Here is a 26,223-nt window from a genome sequence, read left to right on the forward strand (position 1 = left end):
AAAGATTAGATGGAAGGAATGGAGTAAGAAACCAAGTGCCAGTGTACCTGTGCAGTTATGGTATTACAAATAAAGTCCTGTAACAACTCCGGATTCAGATCTTGCAGTATCTTGCTTCCCAAAATGTGATGGTTAACTAACTTGAAAGCAAAGTGCATATACAGATTTTATGAGGGCTGCTCTGAAAGTAATGCCTCCTGTTTTATGATGCTGGAGCACAATGTCAGAGCTGGATGTTGGTGGGATGGCAGAGGAGGTTAAACCTTCCCACCAATATCTTGTTCCATTTTGTTGCTGTGTGACAGATGGCAGCAGAGGGGCAGAATGGTGTGGAGATGGGAGTGCATCTGAAGCAAAGGGGTGGGATTGAATCCCTCCATGTGGAAGAAATGGCACCCAGTGACATTCACTAGTGCTTGCTGAATGTTCAGGGGGACCAAGCAGTGAATGTCAGCACAGTGAAAGTTGGACTCTGAGTGCAGCATTTTCCTACCAACAGGGCTGTCATAGCAGCTGTGAGACTGTGGGACACCCCTGCTGATGCAGCTCTTGTTCATTGCAGGTGAAAATGCACAGTTCCTGGTGGTGACTGTTGAAAAATAGTGGTTTGTAGCTGAGAATGTGCTCTATCGAATAGTTTTATTGTGCTTTTTGTGTCGGTTGCAGTTTCCATGGGAACAAATAGGAGGCATCACTTTTCGGAGAGTCCTGCAAAAATCAGAATTGGCTTCATTCTGTGCAGTGATGCAACTGAGGAAATGCATAACAGAGGAGAAGACACACAGCTTGCAAGCACACAGCTGTATGAAGAATACCCTTAACAAATAATGTTTTTTAAACTTTCTTTAGAAAACAAGAAAGATCCTTTTCAGGAAGGACCAGCTTATGAAACAGTGGTTTGCATGCTAACATACATAAACACGCAGGGCTACAATGTAGTGGGACATGTATTAAAGAAGCTTTCGAGTACACAAAATAAATGTAGTAAAAGCCAGTCATGGCCTTCAGGAGGAGGTGCCAGCATTATGATTCCTTTGGAAACTGATCTGACTGTTGTCCTTGTTGCATGCATGTTAGACCTGGGACTTCTAACTATGCTCCTGCTATCTGCTGGGTACTATGAGTTTAGTTTTGGGTTTATTTTCCATGCCTCATTCTCCTTACCAACAGCTTTGCTTACTCTTTTGCACTCTGCATTTGTCACTGTTTCTCTGCTTTCTGTGCTCTGTGTCACCAAGGTGGCATTGCTGAGAGTGAGGCTGGGACAGCTTCAGGAGTTGCTGGAGCTGCCAGGTTCTGGCATGAGGGAAGGGCTGTTGAGGTTCCTTGCTCCCATCTTTGTTTCTACTTCAGCTGCTTTTTGAAAAGTCGCTTAAGGTGAGGCAGACATTTGGAAAATAAGTACAGACGGATAGTTCAGTGTTTGCATCACTAAAAAATGTAGTCTTACAGTCGTGGGCTACGTTTATAGATAATATATCAGTCCTAGCTATTCATGTGGCACAGTGTGGTTCTTGCTGCTGTTACTTTGTGATGTATGGCACGCAGACCAGCTGAAAGTGATGTTGCTGTTACTCCTCTGTTGATTTGGGGTTTTGTTCACTGCCCACAGCTTTCACTACAGCAAGTGCAGCATGGCCAACCAGCTCTGAGAGACATTAAACAGCACTTTCAGCATCAGGAACAAACTGAGGAGCAAGCATGGGGGTTGAATAACCACCTCAATTCTGCAGTCCTATCAAAGCAATTTCTGTAGTTGTCATTTTCTGCTATTAAACTGAACAATGAGGCTCTCCAATAAAATCATGTGAAATAGCAGCTCATTAAAAACTCTCTTTAATATATAGCATGCTAATTAATGTCAGTGGGGTGCAAGCTTGAATGGCAGAACAGACTATAATGTTTAGAAAGTATGTAAAATAAAAAGATATTTTATCATTAATGACCTTTTAGTAAACCTAATGAAATCCTTAATGGCCTGAATACATTACCAAGGCACTCCCAATTGCTTTGTTACCTACTCCATTCTTTCTCCCTTTCTCATGGACATTAAATTTAGCTTTATTTATAGAAAACTAAAAGCAATAAAGTCCCAAGGAAATATGAATGGAAAGGAGGAGCCTGGGTAAGAGGGAGAATACATGAAATTTCTCAGCCCTAATGTTCCTGATCTGGGTAAAGGCTATGTTATGTTCTGTGTCTACTCTGTGTTTGTATTCAGGTTTAATTGACTCCCTGCTTGTGTGGTTCACAGCAAACAGGCTAGGGAGCAAAAGGGCCTCTTTTGTTTGCAGGGTCTCCATGGGTTAACTTCCACAGCCATTCCTAGAGCTGTGCTGTGGTTTTTATCCTTTTATACTAACCGTGCCATGCTTTTGCTGTGCCTAAATTAAGGGACTTTATTCTTCAGGGCTTTTAGTCTGCCACCTGTTGCCAGCCTTAAATATAAGGCTGCAAAGGCTTGCAGAAATGCCGTTTAACTTTCCCTTAACCTTCTTCCAAAAAAATTAGTTCATGAATGAGAGAACAAAAGGCATTTGCTTCCTCACATCTCTTGCATGAAATGTACCGGGCTGGGAAGGGACACAAGTAGCAATAATCATCTGGCTTAAACTAAGTTTTGAAACAGAAAATGCTCCCAATCATCTAGTCATGAAATACATTCTTTAGCTCTGAAGTCCAACACAGGAGGAAGATTATTCCCTAACCCACTTTTTCCTGTTCATTAGAAGATAACTTTCTTCAGATTATTCCTTTTGTGTAACACTTGGCACAATTAACTTAGTCTTGTGCTCCAAAATGTCTGAAACTTCCTGATAAGATTGAAACTAATGTCCATCCCAGTAGCGATCCGAATTCACCTGCAGTAGTAATTGTTCCTAAGAAGCACAGGCGGTTGGCAAGTCTTAGAAAAAAAGAGCCTATGGCTTGCTGTGTAATCATGTTTCAATCAGCTTTAGAGAACCATGAAATTGATTGTCCTCCTGAGGTACCATACACTTTGGAGCAGATACTGTGCTAGGCAAGTTAATTCCTTATTTGGCTCCGAGCACACAAAAGAGAGCTTGCTGCTTCCCCTCCTGTCCTTACAAACCAAGGAGGAAGGGAGCACAAATCACCTTGAAATCAGAATTTGAGAGCATAGCAGAATAGCCAGCTCTGTTTTGTGTTCCTAATCATCTGGTGAAAATCACAGTGATTTAGGAGAAGGATGCCCAGGCTGTTGGCAGCACATGTGGGAGCCTGGATGAATCACAAAACCAGTGGTGGTGGGGATCAGGTAATGAAAGAGCTATGGGAGTCAGGAAAGTCTGATAGAAAGAAGAGCTGAGCAAATGTCTTGTTAATGTAGTATCCTGATGTCCTCTTTGATATTGGAGTCAGCTTCTGTGTACTCCTGGAGCTGAAATAAGGGATGTGGTGAAGATATGGTCTTGAGGCAATGAAGCATATTCTTTTTCAGATACCTGTGAAGAAGGTCTGGCTCTGTCCTCAGAGAATCGAGTTCCTTTTCAAATTCCATCATTTCAGGAATACATTTGATCCAATCCAAAATAACTCCCCTATGAAAATTCTAGGAGCTTCCTCAGTCCTGTCCCTTAAAGATCTAAAACCAGTCTTGTATTTTGCGTGGAACGCTTCCTTCATCAGTTTCACCCTTCAGTCTGAAATGCTTCTGTCTAAATTTATGTTGTATTTCAGAATCTGTGATCTTTCTCTGCTCATTTTGGCATCTTCTGAGAGTCAGAAATGTGGTCTTATAACTGCTGGGCAGATTCAGGCCATCACAGTGAGCTCCTTCACAGAACTGCTCCCACACGTGGCTGAGTGATGGTAGCTCCAAGCCGTGCTGTCAGAGGGAGCAGCGCTGAGGAACTGATGAGCACTTTAGATAGCTCATGTATGTGTGTGCAAGAATGATTATTAGCTTGGTTACTGGCATTGAGAAATATAAACACAGCTCATGAACGTAGAACTCCATCTTAATACAGTCTAGGACGCTGTTTCTTTTAGTGCCTGGCTCCTTTTTCTGCTGAGCTAGAAGCCTTTTCTGAGCTATTCCATTACCATGTCTGTGACAGTGTGAAACTTCTATTAAATTTAGAAGAAAGCACAATGAGTATACAGCATTATTACCTTGTCGTTTTCTTATTTGTGATGCAGACAAATTGGAAATTATTCAAGTTTTGCAGATTAACCAGACTAAAGTATGCATCCTTACCTAGCTCTGTCCTTATTCAGAGTGAACTACGTGATACTGTCCATGCTGCTGCTGAGTAAGTAGTGCTGCCTGGTAGATATAACTCTTTTCCTGCTTACTGTCATTTTTTAGTTATTGTTTGTCCTGATTTCAGCTGGAACAGTTGATTTTTCTGTGTCTGATGCTGATATAAGCTCACTTAGCAATAGGGATCAGTATGTTAGTTTAAGAATCAGTATATTAATTTAGCAAAAGGAATCAGTAAGTGCTAGTTCTAAAACTTTCTGGTTTAGCTTTGCTTGGTGTGTGAACAGCCTTGTTTTTCTCAATGATCCTGCTTCCCAGGAGCACTGGAATCACAACAGACTGCTTTTACCCACCAGGTGCAAGGGCTTCTTCCTCAGATCTCTAATATTGTTTTAGGTTATAGTATGTTAAGATAGATAGTTGCTCATTATGGCCTATCAAGCAATGGAAATTTGCCAAATTGGGAAGAAGTAGCTAAAGATCAGCCAAAAGTCACACTGGTGAAGCTGCTGATGGAAAAATGAGGAGAAAGTAGTGGTTCAAGACCACCGTAGGCCCCTACTGTGCCCAGAAGCTCATTAGTATATATTAATGAGTTCTTGGAAAGGAATGAATATGTATGCCATTGTATTGCATATGTGAGACACTGGAACACGTTGCCCAGTGAAGTTGTGAATGCTCCCTCCCTGGAAGTGCTCAAGGCCAGGCCGGATGGAGTTGTGAGCAGTCTGGGCTAGAGGGAGGTGTCTCTGCCTATAGCAGGGGATTGGAACAAGATGATCTTGAAGGTCCCTTCCAACCCAACCATTCTATGATATGTATCTCTTAGCTGTTTAAATGTAGAACTTGAATTCTAAGAGCGCACACTCGATTTGTCAGGCCACCTGGTATGTATCATGAGGAATTAAGGAATGTGCTTTCTAACACCATAGTGCAGTTGGAGAGTTTTCTTCTCGTATTCAGATCGCAGTATCATGCTGTGTTTTGGCTTTAGGAGAAAACAGGGTGCTGCTCACACCCTGATAGTTCAGTTGTTGCTGAGCAGCACTGCACAGTGCCAAGGACATTTCAGTTCTTCAGCTTCTTGTGCTGCCCTTTGAGCGGGGGGGACAGAACCAGGCCAGCTGCCCTGAATTAGCCAGAGGGGCATTCCATACCATATGACATCATGCAAAAATAGTACAAAAGAGAAGGGAAAAAAAGGTAGAATTGATTTTTCTCCCCTGTCCTCCTGAGGAGGGTGGAGTGAATGAAAGGCTGTGTGGTGTTCAGCTGCTTGCCAGGTTAAGCCACAACATTATTAAATAAGATCTGCTATGTATTACTTCACTTTTCAGAACAGTTTTTCTTCCTTTCTAAACTTCTCTGTACAGTAGAGCAGATTTCCAGCTAAATAACTGTGGCTACTGCCTTAGGAGTGCCAGTGAGAGAAGTCTGTTGCTGAACTGTCACTGAAGTTCCAACAACCTTGGCTTGGGCAGGAGTAATGAGACGTAGCCCTGGGCTATAAATTGCATTGACTTGGGAACGAGGGAAATTCATTCTGCTTTGCTTGAGGCAAAGGTCTGCTGTGCTGTCAGCTGAGCTTCTCAGCCTCTCAGTTCCTTCTGTCATGGTAATCAGGCACCAGGAAAGCTGCTTCTGAAAGAGTTTTGAGGAAGTCCCTTGTTACCTGCTACTAGTTTAACTTGTGTAATCTCAGCAGCAGCAAGGGAACCATGAGGGGCATCTGCTCCTAGCTGCCTTATGGAGAGCCTCAAGTACAGGCAGGCAGACGCTTGCAAGCAGCCTTTCCATGAGGAATTCCTTACAGCCACAGCAGTGTGCTAATAGTTGTCATACAAAGAGATGGTACTGGTGAGCCACAGTTGTGTCTGCTGCATGAACATGTTGGTGTTCTGCTACCCCGAGCTCCTCATAAGAAGAAAAATGATGTGTTTGACGCTTCTAATGGGAGATGCATGGTAGCAATGGCTATTTTTTTTCTTTTATACAAGACTGAGATAAAGAGGAAGCCCTAGTGAAGCTTTTGTGCCTGAGAAGGATCCAGACGTGTGGTTTACCCACTGCTTTTTCACATCATTACACAATTGTTTTAGCAGCTTTACTCCTAAAGGGATCCATGCACATCTCAGTGTCCAAATTATTTGCTGGGATTTAACGCAGTGCTGTCTAAACAGAATATCTGTGAACATAATCCTTAATGATATGCTGGGGGCACGCACTGCTGGTGGAGCCTTGCCTGTGATTAATCAATTAAGAATGAGATAAGCCCAACAGAAGTTCCTCTGTTCTGGTAGACAATCAGAAACATGCAGAAGCTGAACTTATATCTGGACTTGTTTGCAGTTCCACACAGGATTTTCAGTGTTTCTCAAATTAGATAAGCATAGGAAAAAAAAAAAAATAATACTCTGCCAGTTGCTGCTTTGCACAGCAGGTCTGTTAAGAATGAGTGTCTGTTTTTTTGGAAGTGCCTCCTTGATTGTGCTAGTAGTAATATGCCAATGAGCAGCACAGCAGTGGTTTGATGATCTTTTCCAGCAGCCTGTGCGTAGGTCCGTGTGTAGGTTGTTAGAAGAACGAGTTTTGGATCTGTCTGTGTTACTGTCTGTTTGTAAGCTGGGTCCTTGATGAGATTGGCTGAATTGCCTCCTAGACAGGAGGTTCTCAGCACTTTCATAAGTCTGTCCCAAGCCTTTCCTGAATTCACATGCCATGTCGGTGCAGATAAGGAAATCTAGAGGAAGTCTGAACCAGTAAGCTGGTACTGTTGCACTGCATTGATTGTTAGGAGACCTGTTTGCTGCGCATCCTTATAGCCAAGTGCTGGCATGTTGTCCCTGAGCACTCACATGTTTGCATCTTGCCCATTGCAGGCATCTTACTCTCTCTCTCCCTCCCCCCCCTCCAAAAGCAGAATGAAATAATTGCAAAAGCAGTTAACAGATCTCTTTTTTTCAATCTCCGTACCAACTTCTGGACGTGAAAGGTGAAATGTCTGAAAGTGGAAATTAATTCTGCTTTCCATTTAGTTTCCATTAGAAAATTTTGGAGATAATTTTTGGGAGCTCGTTCTGAAGGTGGACAGTCATTAGTTTACGTGAAGAATTCTTTCTTTGGCATCCCCTTCTCACCTGAGGGGATGCAGCATTTGGACAGTGCACCATTTAGTGGTTAGCACAGTTTTAGCAACATGTCAACCCTAAATTTACTGCTTATAAATATTTCTGCTTATAAACCTTCCTGATTATAAGTACTGCCAGCAGCTAAATGCACTGCAATCTGGTACAACCCATTCAGCCTCAGCTGCCCCTCAGAGAGTCTTTATTTTAAAGGAGGTAACAGATGAGGTGACAGAGCTCTGCTCTGAGGTGACACTTGTTTTTTCTCCTTGTCATTGCAAGCAAACAAGTCTCTGGATTTGAATGTGGAGGAAGATATGTTGCCTTCTGTTCAACAGTTTTTCTTTTTCACAGGGAAGTCCCTGGAGTGAAATATGCTTCAGTGGGTGGGAATATTGTTAGGTATCATTGCAGTCTTCTGCTATGAAATGGAACTTACCATCCCTGCCAAGAGCCTGCTGTATGGAGATGCCAATGTCAGGCATCCCCAGGAGGGACAAGGGATGACCACCAAGAGCAGAGGTGTTTGTGCCTTACGCTAAAGGGTTTGGAAACTGGGCTGTTGGGTAGATACTGTTTTGTAGCTCAACAACCTGAATTTCTATGCAGCTATATCTGTTTCTGAGTCTGTTTCTGGAGTGATTTCAGAGGCTCACACCTTCACTGGGAGAAGATACGCTGTAAGAACAGCCTTGGCTATTAGTTATTTTTGGAAGGGGGTTGTATCTACATCCAAGTTTTAGCTAGTTCTGATGATAGACTTGTCTAATAAGAGTGGACTTGAAGTTTGTTTAGTTTTGCTTGCCTATTAACCAAAACTGGCTTTTCTTCTCTCTTTTCCTGGTTTGCAGCTACAGTCCCTGTCTGGTACCGTTTCTAGGAGATGTGACAGCTCCTTCAGCATCTCAGGTGCTGGGTGCTACAAAGGGGGGGCCTGAGCAGGGAACCTCATCTTGCACTCAGCTGTTTCTGTCCTGTGCTCTCAGGACATTGGCTAGTTTTCAGGGTGAAAGTGAAGATAGAAGCAGCTGTGCTTGGGAGTGAAAAAAGGAGTGTGGAAGAAGCCCCAGTGCCTGGCAGGATCTGAACCTACTCAGGTCCTCATTGCTGTAAGAGTGGAAAGAGTGCTTTCTCTGCAGATGAATTTTGTGAGCAGGTCTTGCAGACATCAGAGACTAAGAAATAATGACTTTGTGTCAGAGTATAGCTTGTGCTCTTGTACTTGCGTTACTTCTCTTCCCACTTGGAGTACTCATTGTACTGTACTTCTAAACACGGTATGCGTGTCTGGAATGGAAATGCATAGCTATATCCTAATTGTGAGAGCAGTGCTTCTTATTTTGGGAGCCATCCTGAGGTTTTGATGACATGCTGAATGAATGCAAAGTGGTGCTCTTCTGAAGAGTTATTTCAGCTTGGTTTGCTTCTGTTAACGTTGTGGGGTCAGGCTAATTCCCTGCTGGCTGTGTTTTCAGGTTGCATCTCGACTTGTGCAGTGCTGTTCCAGGTATGCTGCTATTATCTGTGTCACACCATGTTCTGCCCAATAGACTGTGAAATTTTGGACCTGCAGAATGTAAGTTAGGAATGGTGGATCTATATGGATCATCTAGGAAGGTGGATGTGATTTTTTTGTAAGGAGAAGACCTGTCTGGTTCGTAGTCTCTTTGTTGGTGCTCTGATCACTTTGGGTTGGTGACTTAATTACAAGCAACTGAGTTTGAAAACAGGTTCACCGATGCAGTGTGGCCAGCAGAGCAGTTCATGTTAATGGGACATGAGGAGAGCTGCACCCAGCCTGGCACTTACAGTGAGATGTGAACTTGTAGGGCTGGCAGCTGGGGAGAGAAAAGGGGCTTTTCTGTCCATACCATCTACCCAGCTCTAGTACCATTGCAGCGTTTGGAAGGCTTTCCTGTTTGTCTTATCTGAGAATTTGTCTCAGTAATTATTTTTTTACTGACTTGAGTGTAATTTTTATTGAATTCAAGCCATTACATATGAGAATCTCCAATATATTTCTAATTTTTAAAACCTGCTTAAAAACAGGATCATAACTAGATCAGCAGGAGGCAGTTTTTTGAACATATTGCACTGTGGAAGCTAATAGAAACTTGATGTAATAATCAAAGTAGTTGGGTGTGTTTTAAGCTGTGCTGGTTTTGTCCAGAAATGGCCCATTAAAAATTATATTCTTTTTAGGGCTTTAATTATCTAAGTGTGTAAACTAAAATAGATTTGAGCTTTGGAGACGTTCAGAGGAGGGGAAGAGACCATATAAATGTTCATTCTAATTCTTATTTACTTGAAGAGTAATTATTTCCTTTGATGCTAAATCACCTTTTCTTCTCACTTGATCCATGAATTTTCTATCTGCTAACAGAACCTTGGGATTGTACTCCCAGCACTTCGCCTCTGTCATTCTGCTTTATTAAACTGGCAATTTGTTTGAACACTTCAGTTATTCATTAAATTTTACATTTTCTCTGGCTGTATTAATTACTTCTTTTTACGAACTGGGAATGTAGATGTTCCCTTTGCCATCTATGCAGTGTGATAATTTCTCTTTGTAAGAGGCTTCTCAGCATTTCATGCCATTTCCCCCATCACAAGGGCTTTCTCCTTGGCTGTAAGATTTACTTTGAATCCTGCTTCCTACTATTGTTTGCCATGGAGCAGTTCCCCCAGAAGCCAGGTTTTGATAAAGCTGTCTGAATTCTGTTTGCATGCTCCTCTGCTGTTAAACCATACGTATGCAAAAGGCAAAATGCAAACTTGGGCTGCTCAGACCCCATTCTGCCTCTGCAAATCCTTAACTCCTAGAGCATGTACATGCAAATGGAAACTGGCTTATGTCCTGTGTGAGCATTTAGGCTAGTGAGATCAATACCTTGCATGCTTGCCCAGCGTGCTGCTCACATAGCCTGCTTGTGGAGACTGCATCTCTGATGAACTCATCTGTGGTGTGATGGAGTAATGGCAGGATGTAACGTCTGCTGAAGGCAAGTGTATGCAGGGCACCTTTCTTCCAGTTTCTTACACTCATTTCTTACACATTATTTATTGAAACCAGACTTTCTTGTAAATAGGAATGCTTTGCAGTAAGGTGCTCCAGAAGAAGTAGGCTTGTTGAGTTGACATCTGGGGTGCATGACTACATCCCAGCTGGTGGCAGTGGGAGCACATAGGCAGCTGCTCCTTGCTGCAGCCTAGGAATGGAAATGCTGTTCTGGGCCATCAGTGCCATGCCCACCTGGTCCTGCTGGCTCTCAGCTGGATCTCAGTGTCTGCAGCCCGTGGCTGTGTTCCCATCACTCTGGTTGGAGGAATCCTGGTACTGAATGGAGGCAGAGCATTTAGGTCAGGAAATGTTGGCATGTTGAGAGCTCTGAGGTTCTCCGAGACTTGCAACAAACTATGCCTCATCACTGGAGACACTGAAGGTCGGGACAGGGCTCTGAGCACCTGATGGAGGTGAGGGTTTCCCTCTTCATTGCGGAGGAGTTGGGCTAGATAGCTTTTAAGGGTCCCTTTCCACTGGAATGATTCTATGATAAGATTCAAATCTGAAGTTTGAGAAACACCAGACCTGGGAGAACTTAAGCTTCCACATAGAGAGTGGCTTCTCTTAGCGAGTGGCTTTGATTGGAAAGCACTGATCTTGCTGGGATTGAAGTATATGCACAGATGGCCTTGCTGGGAACCTGAGCTCCCTGAGAAGAGTTCTCATTTACTCTCTTGTTTCCTGTGGCAAAGACCTCCTTAATGAAGGCCCCATGAGGACGAAGGCAGCTGAGGAAGGGTCCTGGTGCACCCCAGAGCCATGGCACTGTTTCATTGCTTGGGAGAGACAGAGTGGGTAAGAAGAATCAGACTGTTCCAAATTAAAAAAGAGGAGAGGTTGCTCTTGAAGTGCATAAGGATTGAGTTATCTCAGCGCAAAGCCTTTTGACTGATTGGTTTTCTCTTGCTGATCATAAACCAAGGGAATCACTGCAGAGCGGTGCAGCTTGCTGATTCACTTAGCAGGATGAGTTACACCAGTCTGTGTCAGTATGCATGAAATATATCAAGACATGCTTAGACTGCTGTGTCTTTAGGCAACATCTTTCATGCAAATCATGGCTTTTTCTCAATAAATTACCCTTAATTTGAATCAATATAAAAACTGCCTTTCCATTACTGCGTGATGACTCTCTCCAGTTCCCCAGTGAATTCATGAATCTGTTACTCTTTTAAACCTCCAAATTAGTTTATGCTGCATCTCCTTGTTTCTTATTAAAATAAGTTTAGCGTGACTTTTCAGGCCCAGGTGTCTGCACTCCAGTTTGCCACATTCTGATGCTAACCTACTCGTGTCTTATGCTTTGGAGCCAAAGCTGAGCCATAGTCAAGTTTGCATTCTCATTATTGCTATTCAGAGTCTGAATGCTTGTTGGTAAAAAGACACAAATATTGCATGAAGTCCAGGAGCAGCTGCTAAATCCATTTGAGATCGCTGCAAAGCATAATTCAAGATGTCACTGTAGGAGCATTTTGCTTCTACAGAACGATGTGCTGTTTTTTCAGGGTAAGTGTAGGTAGCACCCACCAGACATTCCCACTACCTGTTGTGTATGGCTAAATGTGATGTTTCCATTTCTCTTTCCATGCCTGTTTCCATCTTTCAACTGATGGAATAGATTGAGAGAGCACACAATGGGTCTGTGAAATCTGGAAATCAAGCTAAAAAACCGTGGCACAAAATACTGTAGTCAGCTTTGATGTATTCAGGAAGATCATTCTTACGCTATTTGGGATTGAACCTTACAAGCTTTGAGAGTGAAATCGTGAACCACTTGAGACTGGAAGAATTTCTAGGCCTGCAATTGCCAAGAGTTTTCTGCATGTTTGTATTGATGTTACTGCAGCTGAGGCTGGGGAATGTGTAGCTTTTGTACTGTTGCCATTTAGATTTTTGAATCCTGTTGTTGCTGTGGCAATGTGTCTGTACTCTCCCTAGTTTTGATTTGTAGGAACCCCTGGCCTAATCCCTTCCCTGGAATTTTGTTATGATGGAGTCTGAGACCTCAATACAGCAAATTAAACTGTTCTGACTTGTATGATAGGGGGAGGTTGAGGGTATATCAGGCAGTTGTACCAAGCACTGTGGGTCAGTGTCCCTTCTGTGCATGCCTGTGGTGGCAGTGCTGCATGCAGTGCCTGGGGGGGTTCTGCTTGTCTTGTGCTCCTGCTGTACGAGGAATGTCTTGGAGTGATGAGTTTGAGAAATACAGGACAGTGTGGGAGAGAGAGTAGTAAAAGAGAGGCCTTCAAGAGGGAGGAAATATTTTCATCTTCAACAGAGAATCCATTCTTTTGTGTTCTCTGCTCCTCCAGTTTTGCTTTTTAATTGAAATCTAACGAGGCCCATTTTGAAAAATGCCAGCATCTTTCCAGTCTGTTTTTATTGTGTGATTCCCGGTGTGCAGAGCTGAAGTCTACATCTGCAGCAGTTAACCTTGTTTACCTCCTCGCCATGACAAACTAAAAGCTGTTGGCTTCCTCCCTGCCACCTGCTCCAGCTCTGCGTCCAGACGTTGACACAGCAGTGATGTTGGCACTGCGGCTTCTCCTGGCCCTTTGTGACAATGTCACGGAGAAGCCAAGCTGTCTGCTTTCACTTCTGGCTTCTCCAAACGCTTTTGAGGGTGAAAAGGAGTAGGAGGTAGTGGTGCAAGTTCCATCAGTGCCAGCGGTGCACTGGTGGAGGGGCTCTCAGCAGAGGACCAAGAATCAAAGCAGAGCTTGAAAGAGGTTTTGCTTCCTATTTGTAAAGCGGAGTTGGAGCTAGCCAAAGTCAGCCAGCTGCTTGGTGCTTGATTTTTCCAGCTCATTAGTGAAAGGGAAGGATGCAGAGCTAGATCATCCTAAAGGGGAAGCTGGAAGAGTGAATTAGTCTATTTCAAAGTTGATCTTTTGAGACTCTTTTAATGCTGATGCCTTTTAATGCAGCCTAAAAGAATCCCGAGAATCTTTGGCGCATCAGGAGGAATAGGTCATAAGAAAGAGGGATGAAGACTGCTTGGACCACTGCTACTGAACAAAGAAAAGGAGATGGAGCCAATCTTGTGTATTTTCAGATGAACGCCATTTATGTTTGATAAGGGGCGATGACAGTGTTCCTACAGATGATGCAAAAGGAGAACCCAGCAAACTGTTGTGATAGGAAACAAAAATGTTTATTTTTTTTAACTCTTTTTGAACACAGGTGCTGGCAGGAGTAATGGAGTACAGCAAGCATGTTCCACCAGGAGTTTTGCAAAGCATGTTAAATAGTTTAGAAGTGCAGAAGTGTTATGTGGATTGTAAGTTGACTACAGGGCTATAAGACCAGGATTGGAGCTGGGAGGTATCTGGAGATCTTTTGTTCCTCTGGTCTCCAGAATATGCATTTAGGAAACAAAATAACACAGCTACAACCAAAGCTTTCCAATGTAAAATATACCATAATATCAACAATCCAATTATTTCTGGGCACAGGGACCACACTGCTTCACTCAGCTTCAGATCCTCAAACATGTTCTCCATAGTGGGGCTGCCATGTGCCTTTCCTTTCTGCAAAGAGTATTTAGTGATTCAATGAGACATGTCTCATTTTCAGCTAATGGACAGCTCTGAGACTCCTCAGTGTGGAAAGTCACTTAAATATCAAAACATTCATTTTTTGGTAGGAGCTTTTAACCTGCTTTACACACAATGTGTTTTATAGCCTGTGGCTTTTGTGACAGTGCAGTTCAGGTGAATGGTCCAGAAAACTTACTGCAGCAAACCTAATTGGAAAAGACCTCTTCCACGCCAGGAATTGGATTTTATTCATGTGTGATATTTTGCAGATGCATTAAGTGCTACATGTATCTCCTCTCATGCTGCTACGTCTTGAAGAACAAGAGATGCTTCCAAGGTGATGGAAGATTTCCAGCTCTCTCCTGACTTTGGACTTCCCCCAGGATACCAGAAAATTAGGTCCAGGATTTATTCAAGAGGAAACAGGCGTCAGTGACTTTGTTCAGTGGGAGTTGCAAACAGTCTGTGCACAAATGAAGGCCCTCGGGGTAGGAATGCTATGAAGTCTCTTTAAAGGCCTTGATGTCTCAGGCATAGAGTTCGTTTTCTTTCTGATGAAAGATTTTGGTTAGTGCGGAAAGCAAAATCATGGTGTAAAGCCTCATGGCCCTGAGTGAGAGCAGGAACTTTGCAGCCAGGGAGGGTGTTGTGCAGATGATTGGAATTCATGTTTTTAGGGGAGCTGAATGGCTTTTTCAAATGAGAGCATGGGAGAAATCATTTAGGGTTTAGATGATACAAAATGTGTATTTTGAGATGTAGAAAGATTGTCGGGAAAGACTTTGGGCTGAGGAGCAGCAGGCTGTTTATCCTTCAGATTCAGCTCCTGTACAGCTCTGCAGTGGGGTTGGTGGGGGCAGAGTGGCACACATCTCTGCTCCATGGGCTCCTCCTATCTCTGTGCTGCCGTGCACAGGGACGCGTTGCAGTCTGGCAGGGGCTGCGCTCAGCTGTGATGCTGTTGCTTTTTGTTCATGCAGCTGTAGGATTTCCTAAGGCTGTACCCCAGGGCTCTCCCCATGCAGCTGGCACAAGCTGTGCGGCTCACAGGTGGTCCCTGTTTTGGTTCCTTCCCCACCTGGCGGGCATGAGAAGGGTGGGCCATGCTCCCAGCATAGCTCGGCATATCGGTACACCTCCTGCATTCCTTCCCATTTCCCAGCTCCATCCCCAAGCGATGGGCTGAGTCCTGAGTGCCTTAGTGGCACTGCTGTAGCAGGATGGGACCAGAAGGTGCAGCCTTGTGCTGACAGCCACGTGGATTGCTGGGCACTATTCCTGAGAACTTCACCTTGTCTACCTTGGCCAAGCTACTCAGGGAAATATGTTTGCTCTTGCTAAAAATACTGTTATGCAAGACAGCATCTTAACCACTAAATCCCAAGCAAATATTTAGCACAGAAAAATTTATGTTCTTTACTCTGTGTTATCTGGCTGGAAAAGCTGACCATTTTTCTGCAGAAAGCAACTTGGCTTTTTTGCTGTCCGAAGCAGTTCGGTGTATTTATTTGCGTTAACTTAGAACATTTAAACAAGGATTCTTATGTTGGCTTCAAGAGGAAGTTCTGGCCCTGTTATTTATGGCAGGTGTGCATTTGTGGGGGAACTGGGCTGTGCTCCCTTCTGCTTTGTAAGGCTGAATTGTAACAGATTGACCTGGAGCAGTTTCTAAAATCTTTGTGACCAGCCAGTGTATATCTTGGGGAATTATGTTGGATGGGAAGTGGGGAGGTATTAACTTAAAAAATAGGAAAATGGGTATGGAAATTGCACAGCCTATTTCTGGCCTTCACTTACTGTGCATGGCTTTCTTACCTCCCTGCTGAGGGAAATCCAAAGGTGGGACAGCTGAATGGTATAACTGGAGAGAGAGATGTATAAACTGCAATCACTGCCTTTGTTATTAACAGGCTATGCCAAAAAAAAAAAAAAAGCATACTTCCATCTAAATGCCATTCTGGCATGCTATGGAATGTTCATCTTGGGGAGTCAGTAGTGTCTGGAGAACTTGGCTAGGCACAGGTAAGCAGGTTATTGTATGAGCAGCAGAGCACAGCAAGCCTCACATCTTTCATTCATGTGTAATTAGTGCTTGAGATGCTGGTGTTTCAGTTCTGTGTTAAGTCAGAAAAGAAAGGTGCAGGCTGTAAGAGGAACACCAGACAGCCAGCATGGAAAAATGGACTTTGATTTATGGTGCTGGCATGAGAGAAACTGCAGGGTCCTGGGTAGTGCTGGTTTACAAGTGAGTTCTGATCATTAGTGCCGATTCCTTCTTTTAAGGTCATTTTTTACTTTTTCTGTGTGACCTTTTCATAGGTTGGTATATCTTATCCTAACAGAGCAGCTCTGGGCTTGATTCATTTATCCATTTCCTTTTGAGATGAGCACGTGGTCATGCACTTTATGTTCCCTTGGTAGTAAAGGAAGATAAATATGTGTTTGAATAGGTTGCTGGGCTCAAAGCACTTTCTTAGGTGCTTCCAGTTTGTGTGTTGTACCAAATATCCTTGTTGTCAGCAGGTGAGATGCTGCTGGCAGGTATTCAGCTGTGCAATTGCTCTTCTTGCTGTTTTAGTTCAGTGTGAATGTCACCAAGGGCTTAGCAGAGCTTCCCATGGCCTGGTAGGGGGTTTAAGCTGTGATCTGACCAACATGTACAGCTTTGGCTTGTGTTAGTCTGCAGGGCCCATCTTTTTGGAGGAGCTGTGGACTCAATTTGAATAATCTGATCTGACACTTCTCCTCCTCTGCCTCCTAGGAGATGTCCTGTTTCAGTGAGGTGGTGTTTTGTGAAATAGAGGATTTACCACTACTTGCTGTTCCTTGCCTATGGTGCAGGCATGCTCTGCAGCATCTCAGGATGACACACCTGGTTGGGGATTGGTCTCATGCTTCCATCAGGAAAGCAAACGCCTCTGCTAACACACACGTGGAAATGGAAGTTTGGGCTCTGTTTCATGATTGCTCTTTGCTGTTGGGTCACAGTTGATGGTGACACTACTTTGTAACTTGCTCCCTGTATTTCAGGGTTCTCTTAAAATGCCTGAGAGCTGTCTGTGCTATGCTGCTGAGGATGATCCTGAGCAAGAGGCTGTGAGAAGAAAGGAGCTGAATTTCATTCCTAACTAAATTCCAGGCTGCGTGAAGGTGTTGGGCTGTCAGGTTTGAATTCAGCAGTGCTAATTGTTTATATTCAGCTTAAGCCCTGATTCTAGAAGATGTCACTGAAGAGGACAGGGCAATTAATTCATCACAGCTTAGCCCTGGCATGAGTGACTGGGGACAAGGCAGCTCAAGCTCACTGGGCTGAACTACGTAAGGGATGCATGTCATTTCAGGAATGTTTTGCTAATCCTTTTGTAGTCAGGTCTGGCTAGAAGGTAGGAGGGGAAGCTGTGGTTAGGACTGGTTATTTCTTGCTCTTGTTTCGGATTTTAACGCAAGCTGCTTTTGATGTTAGGTATTTTATAATGTTTCACACTCAGATTCAAATTACATGTTTCAGGAACTCAGGTTAACACAGCAGAGCAATCCAGTTACGGTATGAGCTGGTATTTGTGAGGTTAGTGATTCCTGGAGCGGTACCACATGAGATGCTCAGGAAGCAGCTTCACCTGTACCCTGCTGGCCCCGACTGAACTGAAAGAAATACCATCCAGGAGGCACTGCCAACTAGAGCTGGTTTCATTCTACAGTAAATAAATTGCAGTTAACTTGTAAAGCACATGGCTTCTTAACACCTGGCTCAGGGAGCACTGCTTCCCTCAGGCAGTGTCTCAGGAAATGAAGGAAATGTTCTAATAACTTTGAGTTCAAGGATATTTGTCAGACTTTAGTGCATCGGTTTATTTGTGTTTATTTTTGGGAAACAGGGGAATAATGAAATTTGCTTGTAGGCTTTATTAGAGCATAGAGTGGAATATGTAAAGCAAGATTAAAAATGAAATAGCCTATTGTTTCCCAAGGTACTTTCAATCATGAAGCTTCTCGGCTGCTTCCCCTCCCATCCATCTGCAGGCACAGCACTGATATCCCACCCCTTCTCTCTGTGCACTCCTGACTTACGTAAGGAATTCTACTCCTGGAAAATCACACTTTGCCTGCAACAAACTTTTCTCATCTGTCTGGGTGATGCTGTGCCAGCCCTGTTGTGGAATGGAAGCCAGAGTATGAAGGAGTGCAGGGAGGTGGCTGTCTGTGGGTGGAGGGAGCTGCTGTGCTCATGGACAGATAAAGGGCCCGTGGATTAAAAAAAAAATCCTATTCCAGGTCTTGTCTCTCAAGCCAGGGATTGAAAAAGCATTAATAATCCAAAAAAAGCTTCCTTTTCTCCTGGCTCAGAAAGGTGTAAGGTGCAGTTTGGGATATCCCTGCTGTTGCTGGTACCTGTGCCTGTGGTGGATTTGTCATGCCTCCAGTTCTCTCCATAGAAGGAGCAGGCTCTGTCCTGAAACGCTGCTAACTGAAAAAGTGGACATGGTGCCAACTGTCAGCTCCCCTGGTGGTCGGGGTTGTGTGAGAGAGAATGAGGAGGCAGGACAGGCTGCTTTATAGAGACAGGGATATAAAACATCAGTGGGGATGCAGGGGATAATGTAATGGATTTATAGGTTTCGGATGCCTTCACTGAACTGCTGGGCAGGCTGTCACAAAAATGGAAAACAGATATACAGTTGTATAATGTGTCTACAAAGTAGTGTTTGATTTAACAGCTGAGCTTCGTGTTTGTATTCCAACAGGCTGCAATCCCTGAAGTCAGAGGGGAAGCTTATGGTCCTAATGTTTGGTGATGAATGTGGCTGTAGAGACCAAGTTTGCTCACCAATGTTGATTAATTCTATATGACAAAAGATTTAACAAAGTGATGTTATTGGTTTCAGTGAGGAGGACCATACAAGCTTGTTTTTACCTTGACTAGCAGGCTCTCAATCCTGAGACATCGGAGTTTGCTGCCCTCACTTTTAAGGTTATTGCACATGAAATCCTAATAACTTCATTATTCATCAGTATGAGAGCTTATCTGAATGTGCTGATGTACAAGAAGATCAAATGGCTACAACAACCGTGGCTGGAGTGGAGCATCTCCCTGTTAATTTATTTATTTAAGAGGAGTAAAGAAAATCTGAGCAGCCATCCAGGGCTCCCAGGGGGTTTCGTGCACGGTACTGGAGGGTGAGAAGGGTCATTACAACAGAGAGAGGACATCTTTATCATGATTTATTGTAATATTGAGCTTAGGTCCTCACGATTGTGCCATGATACATCCTTCTGAAGAAATGTCTAAACCTGAAGGATAATTGATCGTGTCCCCTGATGGTCTGTTTTGCTGTTTAATTACCTCGTTCTTAACAATACAAAACCTACAGGGTAATTTTTTTTTTTTTTTTTTTGACCTTCAGAAAGCTGCTCTTTCCATTACTGGTGTTATATATGATAATGCTGATGAACCCTTATGGAAATACGTTCCAATGCCCTTTTGCTTTGGACACAGAGTTGCCCGTACGTCTGAGAGACATGGAAAAATGACACAAGAAGGACTTGATTACACTTTTATTATGTGTTTCCTTCTGAAGAAAGATTTGCAGGGCAGAACAGCTCTGTGCTTTCTAGTTTAGTTACTATTTCTGCTATGGTCTTTCCTTTGACGATGGAAGTGTTACATCGTAATAGAAGTTTTACAGTCAGAGATGATGACAGCTGGTAAAGCATTGACTTTTTCCCAGCAAATTGTGTTAAATTAGGCGCTGTGGAGGAGAGCAGAGCTGTGCTCCTGCTCTCAGTGTTATGTCTTCATTTTGTGGCTGTTAACACGGTGTTTGGTCAGTGATTTCAAGGGGTTGCTGTTCTGAACTTTAAACTGTATAAAACACAGAGTATGATGGAGTAAACAGGGGAGCTGATGGTTGGTGGGACTGGTTGCAGTGGCGTGGGTTGGATGTCTGCTTAAACAACAAGGAGGTGAACTCAATAACCATCCTGTTTCTGACACTGACCTGTTGTGGTTTATTCTCCATAGTCTATCACAGCAGATATGTCACTAAACACTTGGAAATCAACTGAACCCCTAGCTTACTAGAAAGTATCAGAAAGAATTTGTTCTCTTGACCTGTTCTACATTTTATCCATGAGGAATTTGGCCAGATTTGGCAGTTCAGGACACTGAACTGAGCAAAGTCTGGGTGCATTCTCTGCACCCCTGGGATGTCACTGCTGTCTGGAGGGGCTCATCCTCCTGCTGTGCTGGGGACATGGCTCTTCCTTATCTCCCTGAGTTCCTCTGCTTCCTGATCTTTTGGATTTACTACTCCTGATGCTTCAATTTAAGAAACATTTCTAAATGAAGAAAATGGAAGGAAGATTTAGGATCTGTTTGTCTGTTTCTCGGTCTCGCTCTGCAGTAGCCTGGACTGGCATTTGCTGTGATCAGAACAGCAGCTTTCGCCTCTCAAACTTTTCCTTGAGACCACTGAGTCACCTTGGAGCCGAAATGTAAGTTCCAAATAACGTCTGCAAATGCAGGACAGCCACTGCAGTGCGCAGGGAGGGGCAGCTTTCAGAGGACAGCAGCTGTCTGCTGTGCGGGAGATAACCGGGGAGCTGGTTAAAAAACATAGAGCTTCAGTCTTGTGAGACGTTTCCTCCTCTTTGTATCTGCATTTATTCTGCATCAGAGTCAAAACAAATATTTTCAGTATTTTCAATCAAAGTGAAATTCTTCTTTTGGAGCCTCTTGTTGTTTGTTTTCTGTCTAGGTTTTTAAATGTTTAATTTCATTGTCTCGTGTTTTTTTTCAGAATATACAAGTGTTATATGACATGACTTGTCTTTAAAATAGATTATTTTAAAATAATTTGGAGCAGCTGTTGTCTGGTGATTGAGTCATATCATTTTCTTAGATTAGAATCTCTTGTTTATTTTGTAATGAAATGGTTTGACACTTGGAACAAGAAATGAAGATAAATAGTTAGCATACCAGCAAGGGAAGCAGGTGCTTATTTCAGCAGCCTTCTTATTCTAGGAAATGCCATATTTCTTCTCCACACATGTTTCAGTGCATTTTTAAATGACTCTATAGAGTCAGAAATTTCCATGGTTTCTTACTGAAAAATGTTCTGCATTTGGTTCCCTGAAACTTCTCCTCCTTCAGAACTTTGTATCAGCTCAGAGGAAAAGCGGCATCTTCTCACCTCGCCATCATCTGATGATCCACAGCTGTGCTCTGTCAGCCTCTGACATGTCGTGGTGCACGAGCCAGCACTGAGCTGACAAACTCTCTGGATTTGGGATGGGAATGCAGTGTGTTGTCGCATTTTCTTCCATCCACAGGGAAGACTCCTTAGAGAAATGCGGGGAGGAGAACGCAGTCAGTGCCTGCAGGAGCTTTTCACATCAGGATGCTTTGCTGACGGATTTATTCATGGGCAGATCTACACTTATGCTTTCAGAAAAGTAGTAATGATGCACGTACAGTTTGCAAAAACAAACAAACTCCATCCACTTACTTATACATGAGGCCCAATTTATAACTGGTATCTTACAGCATCTTTTTGTTCTGCAAGGAAACACAGATACATGCTGTAGCACATTGCAGATGTTTTTTGGTGAAGAAATACCAAAGCCTCCACAATTAGAGATTGTTCTGGCCATGAGAAGTGCACGGTGAGCCTGGGGGCTGAGCAGTGGGGTTGGGGGGTGGCCAGCAGCAAGCAGCCTGGCTGGCTGCTGTAGAATGATTCTGTTTTATTCTGAGCTGGAAGATAATTCGCCTCCTTTTCCAAATAGTGCTCTGTTTTTGGGACCACTTCACATTTCACCTGAGATTTTGCTGCTTTAACCATCAGCTCTCAGCAGTTACGGAAATGCATAGAAGCCCTCAACCTCAAAAATGTTCGTGCAGAGGAGTGTAATAGCCCTCATTTTATAAATGGCAGAACAGAGGCTCAGAGAACGTGGTTGTGAAGGAGGCCATCAGCAGAGCTGGGAGCTCAGCTGCACTCTGGCCCTCGGTACCTCCCTCACCACATCATTCTTACTGTGGGCAGCAGAGAAGAGCTTGAGAGTTGCTTTTGTGTGAGCAATAAAGTCATATAATCATGTACTTAGTGATGTTGGAAAAGGCCACTAAGATCGCCAAGTCCAGCCCCAACCCATCCCACCATGCCCACTGTCCCTCAGTGCCACAGCCCCACAGATCTGGAGCACCTCCAGGGATGGTGACCCCACCACCTCCATGGGCAGCTGTGCCACTGCATCACCACTGTTTTGGATAAGTTTTGTACTACTGCTTTTTGTTTCTCTTCTCCCTGTTTCCATATTAAAATTTAGTGTCATGTTTTGGGGACAAGGGTTGTTCTTTTTCACCTGGGTTAGTAAGATCCACATCAATGGGAATGGTGTCTGCTGCAGTAATCACCTTGCAGTTTGGTTATGTCAGGAATGTGTCTTTACCACAGTTTACATACCCTTAGAAAAATTTGGGGAAATAACTGATGTGAGTGAACAGTCTTCCTGAAAATTGGCCCAAGCTGTAACCTCAAATAATCTTGGATGTGTTCTCTCAAGTGCTGCTTTCTCCTTCCCACTTTTTATGAGTTGAACCCATGCTGGTTTAAGATCCTTGTGCTCACTTAGTGAGCAGCAAGCCTCCCCCTCTTTTTTTTTTTTTTTTTTTATAGCAGTGATTTTCTTTGTTATTGTTTTTGTGTTTTTTTTTTTCTCTCTCTCTCAAAAACATTTTTACCCATTTGCCTTTAGGGGATATGCATGTATATTGATGAAGAAAAATAACTCATTTTGTAGTAACTTTAGAACTGGCAAAGGTAAGTGAATGCATTTATTTAAATGCAGATCAAGGACAGTTTCATCTTCCACTTCCACTTATAGCCTTCTGTGCAGTGTGTTGGAAGCAAACAGCTGTGGTTTTGCACAGGACACCCCGTGAACTTGGTGCCTGGTGCCCTTGTGATGCTCCTCACCATTTCCCCAATTCCTCATTATTTCCTTCTCCTGCAGAAGCATACACAATTGTCACTTCTCTAACACTCTGTTTACAAATAGAGCATATGGACTGCATCAGTTCATTCCTAACAAACACAGTGCATGCATTTTTCATTCTGGAATTTGCTGGGGCCTTGGCTGGGTCACATCTCTGTGTTTAAGGTCTTTGACCCCTTTCAGGTTCTGCTGGTGGAGGTGCACAGGTGCTGTTCCCTCCAGGTGCCACAGCAGTGCCTTGTGTGCACCTCACCATACCTGAGGACAAGGAGCAGGACCACACGTTTCTGCTCCAGCATTTAATTGCCTTGTTTTAATGCTTACTGCACCAAGTTCTGTCTCCTCCTCAGGTTTCTAGCAAGCAATAAAAATTTAAAAGCTGGTTGTAATTCCTGGAAAAGTTAGCAGGTTTGCCGTGGGATCGCCTACAAGCTGCTTATTTATAATTCCTTTTTTATCCTGTTACTATTAAAGCCCCATCTTTTAAATATTGTTTGTTTATTTTTCCTTTAAACAGAACATTTTCCTCCTGTCACAATACAAGCAACTTAAAAATTTTCAAAGGCTCTTTCAGCAAACCTGGGAATTAGATTTTCATGGAGTCCTTCATAAAATATTGAAGACTTCATATATTAACATACATTGATTTATTCATAGTGTTTCATTACAAATAAGCGAGGATCCCATAATATAAGGAAAGGTTAGGAGAGCAGCGGAGCGCCTTATATTATATTGACAGCTCAGTTGAAATTGAGCTGCCTCTGGATTGAATTTGGAAGGTGAGGAAGGAATTGGCTGGTAAATAAGTCATGAGCTCTCCTCGCAAGTGTCTGCGTATCACAGGGGCTGTCGCGGGTAAACAGAACGGAGCTCGAGCAGAATTTCAAAGGTGTGTGTTCAGCCTGGCTTCACCTGAAGGTGTGTTAGCAGTGCAGAGCATGCAGGGCTGTGGCCTAGCTGGGTTGCTTTGGGACATGGCGCCATGTGTAAGCCTGCAGCCCGGGGCTAAAACTGGGAAATTCTATCAGCAGCTGTCTCATGAGCTCAAGGAAAAGAGTGGGACTGCTGTCTAAAGGCTTTGTGATATTTATTTCGTGTGAGCCTGTCATTTAATTTCACTCTTTCGTTTTGGCACGATGTCTTCAGCATAGGAGAAGAACTCGGACAATTTTGTTGTCAGTAAAAGGCTCCTGTTTCTTCTTAAAAGCCTCCTGAAAACAACAACTGCCTGATGGAAAATGTATCCCTGTGTGCACCAAAAGTTCCCCTGTGCTCTGGGGGATCGTACGGGAAATTCTCACAAAAATTCTGCAAGTTGTGCTGTGCTCAGCTTCGGCTGCAGAAGTTTGGGGTGGAGAACAAAAAGTTGTTCTTAGTGGCTTCTGTTGTACATCAGCACACGCTGAGATTTTAGTGGAGAGAAGAAATTAGCTTCTTCCAAAGTAAAGCTTGGAAAAATGGTGATGTTCACTTGCCAGCATCCAAACACAGGGTAGTTCACTAGGAGATGCTTACCCTTATATCTGCCCTTTTATTTTCGATCTTCAGTTCCAAGAAGGGAGTGAAATAGGGGCGCAGACAGAGGCCATATCACCTTACTGTCCTTGTTCTTCATTTGCAGATTACTTACAAGGCCGTTGGGTCTCTGGATCCCAGTGCTGACCTGTCCAGCCAAAGAGGGAAAGTCTTCAAACTAAGGAATGAAACGCATCACCTCTTTGTAGGATTGTACCCAGGGACAACGTATTCATTCACCATCAAGGCCAGCACAGTGAAGGGCTTTGGGCCACCCATCACAACACGGATTGCAACTAAGATTTCAGGTATTGCTTTGGGGAAGACAAAAAAGGAACTTTACAGGGCTTTGTTCTTTAGATCTACAACTGATGTGTGAAACAATAAAAAGGCGTTCAGCTTGGTGTCTCCTCCACGAGTTTTATAGGGACCGTAATCTATTATCTACTTTTGTTCAGATTACAAATGCAGGGGCTAATTTGTGGATGCCTTAGGAGGATTTCAGATGGGAACCTTTGTTAGTTCAATAGATGAACTCTCACTATAGCAGATTATTCAAATTATATGCTTGGTCACAGAAGCTCCTTCAAAAATGTGGCTTTATCTCAAGAATACATCAAAAACGAATGCAGTGAAGTAATTGAATTAATAGCAGAAAGAGAAGAAAATGAAGAAGAGAAACTGTATTTATGGGTTTCTTTCCTGAGTAAGACCACGGGAAGGGCCTCAGGTAGGTAGAGAAGGATGTCAAAGGCCCTGAAATCAGGAGGCACTGCAGAGAAAGCTCCTGGGTACTCGGGAGAAGCAAGGAAACTCGGTCTGGCTACCAACAGCTCAAATAGGTAAGGTGGTGGTTGAGATGACATTGAATGAACATATGCAGAATTAAATATTAGATTTTCACTAAGCCAGGTTCTCTAATGGACATTTTTTTAGAGTATCTATCACAGTGACATCAAATCAAATGTTTGGGACACTTGTAATGCTGAAATATGCAGCACTGCATATTTTCCCTTATCTTTCAGAACTGATTAGTAAGTTGTTAGCAGTAAATAACAGTTAAATATCTCTATTCTCTGCACTGACCATCAGCAAAGCTAGAGCCTTTTAGGCGTAGTGCAGAAGCTCATGTCACATCCACGTGGAGTACAGCCAAGGGCTGTAAGGCTGCCTGCAGAGGGAAGGCATGGCGTGTCCTCTGCTCACCTCTGGCCAGAGGAACAAAACAGCACAGGAATGGGGGTGCTTTTCTCTTCTTATTCAGTTTCTTTTCATTTTATTTTTAAGGGAGTGCTCAAATCTTGTTAGAAGCCTGCATGGTTATTAAATGTATGGGCACTGAGCTCAGTTTATCATCTCTTTCTCTGTCCTCTGAACTTCTTGTTTGTAGTAGATAGGCACAGGCCTCATGCAGGCTCCTCTGGCGTTAGATTGTACTGTTGTATGGTCAGTCCTCTGCACGGGATTTTGGAGTTACTGTTATATTTACTTTAAGATGCAATCCTAAAGGAAGTAGAGAGAAAAATGAGATTTGCATTGACTTATTTTCACTTAGAATGTCTTTGTAAGGCTGTCTGGAAACTGCTAGTTTTAAAATGAAAGGCCACCCTATGCAGTAGGAAAGTGTGAATGTGTATGTTTATCTGGGTGGATGTTTGTTAATTTATTTATCACACTTATATACTATTTATCACACACTTTATAATACTAGCCTGAATTCCCAAGGACTTCTCTTTGGGCAGGACTCAGCAA

At 43.3% G+C, this 26,223-nt stretch overlaps 1 protein-coding gene across 12 annotated transcripts in view; it reads left to right on the forward strand.

Moving 5' to 3' along the window:
* PTPRT (protein tyrosine phosphatase receptor type T) overlaps positions 1 to 26,223 on the forward strand; it is a 554,909-nt gene that overhangs the window by 298,865 nt on the left and 229,821 nt on the right. For all 12 annotated transcript variants that reach the window (XR_014887677.1, XR_014887680.1, XR_014887679.1 and 9 more), the window contains exon 10: positions 24,578 to 24,779. Coding sequence is in view for 3 of the 12 variants with exons in the window: in XM_085241335.1 (XP_085097461.1) it covers positions 24,578 to 24,779 (202 nt within the window). In the remaining 9 variants the exon portion in view is untranslated. The remainder of the gene's footprint in view (positions 1 to 24,577; positions 24,780 to 26,223) is intronic.

This window comes from Meleagris gallopavo, chromosome 22, assembly GCF_905368555.1.
Source record: "Meleagris gallopavo chromosome 22, MGAL_WU_HG_1.1, whole genome shotgun sequence".
Lineage (NCBI taxonomy): Eukaryota > Metazoa > Chordata > Aves > Galliformes > Phasianidae > Meleagris > Meleagris gallopavo.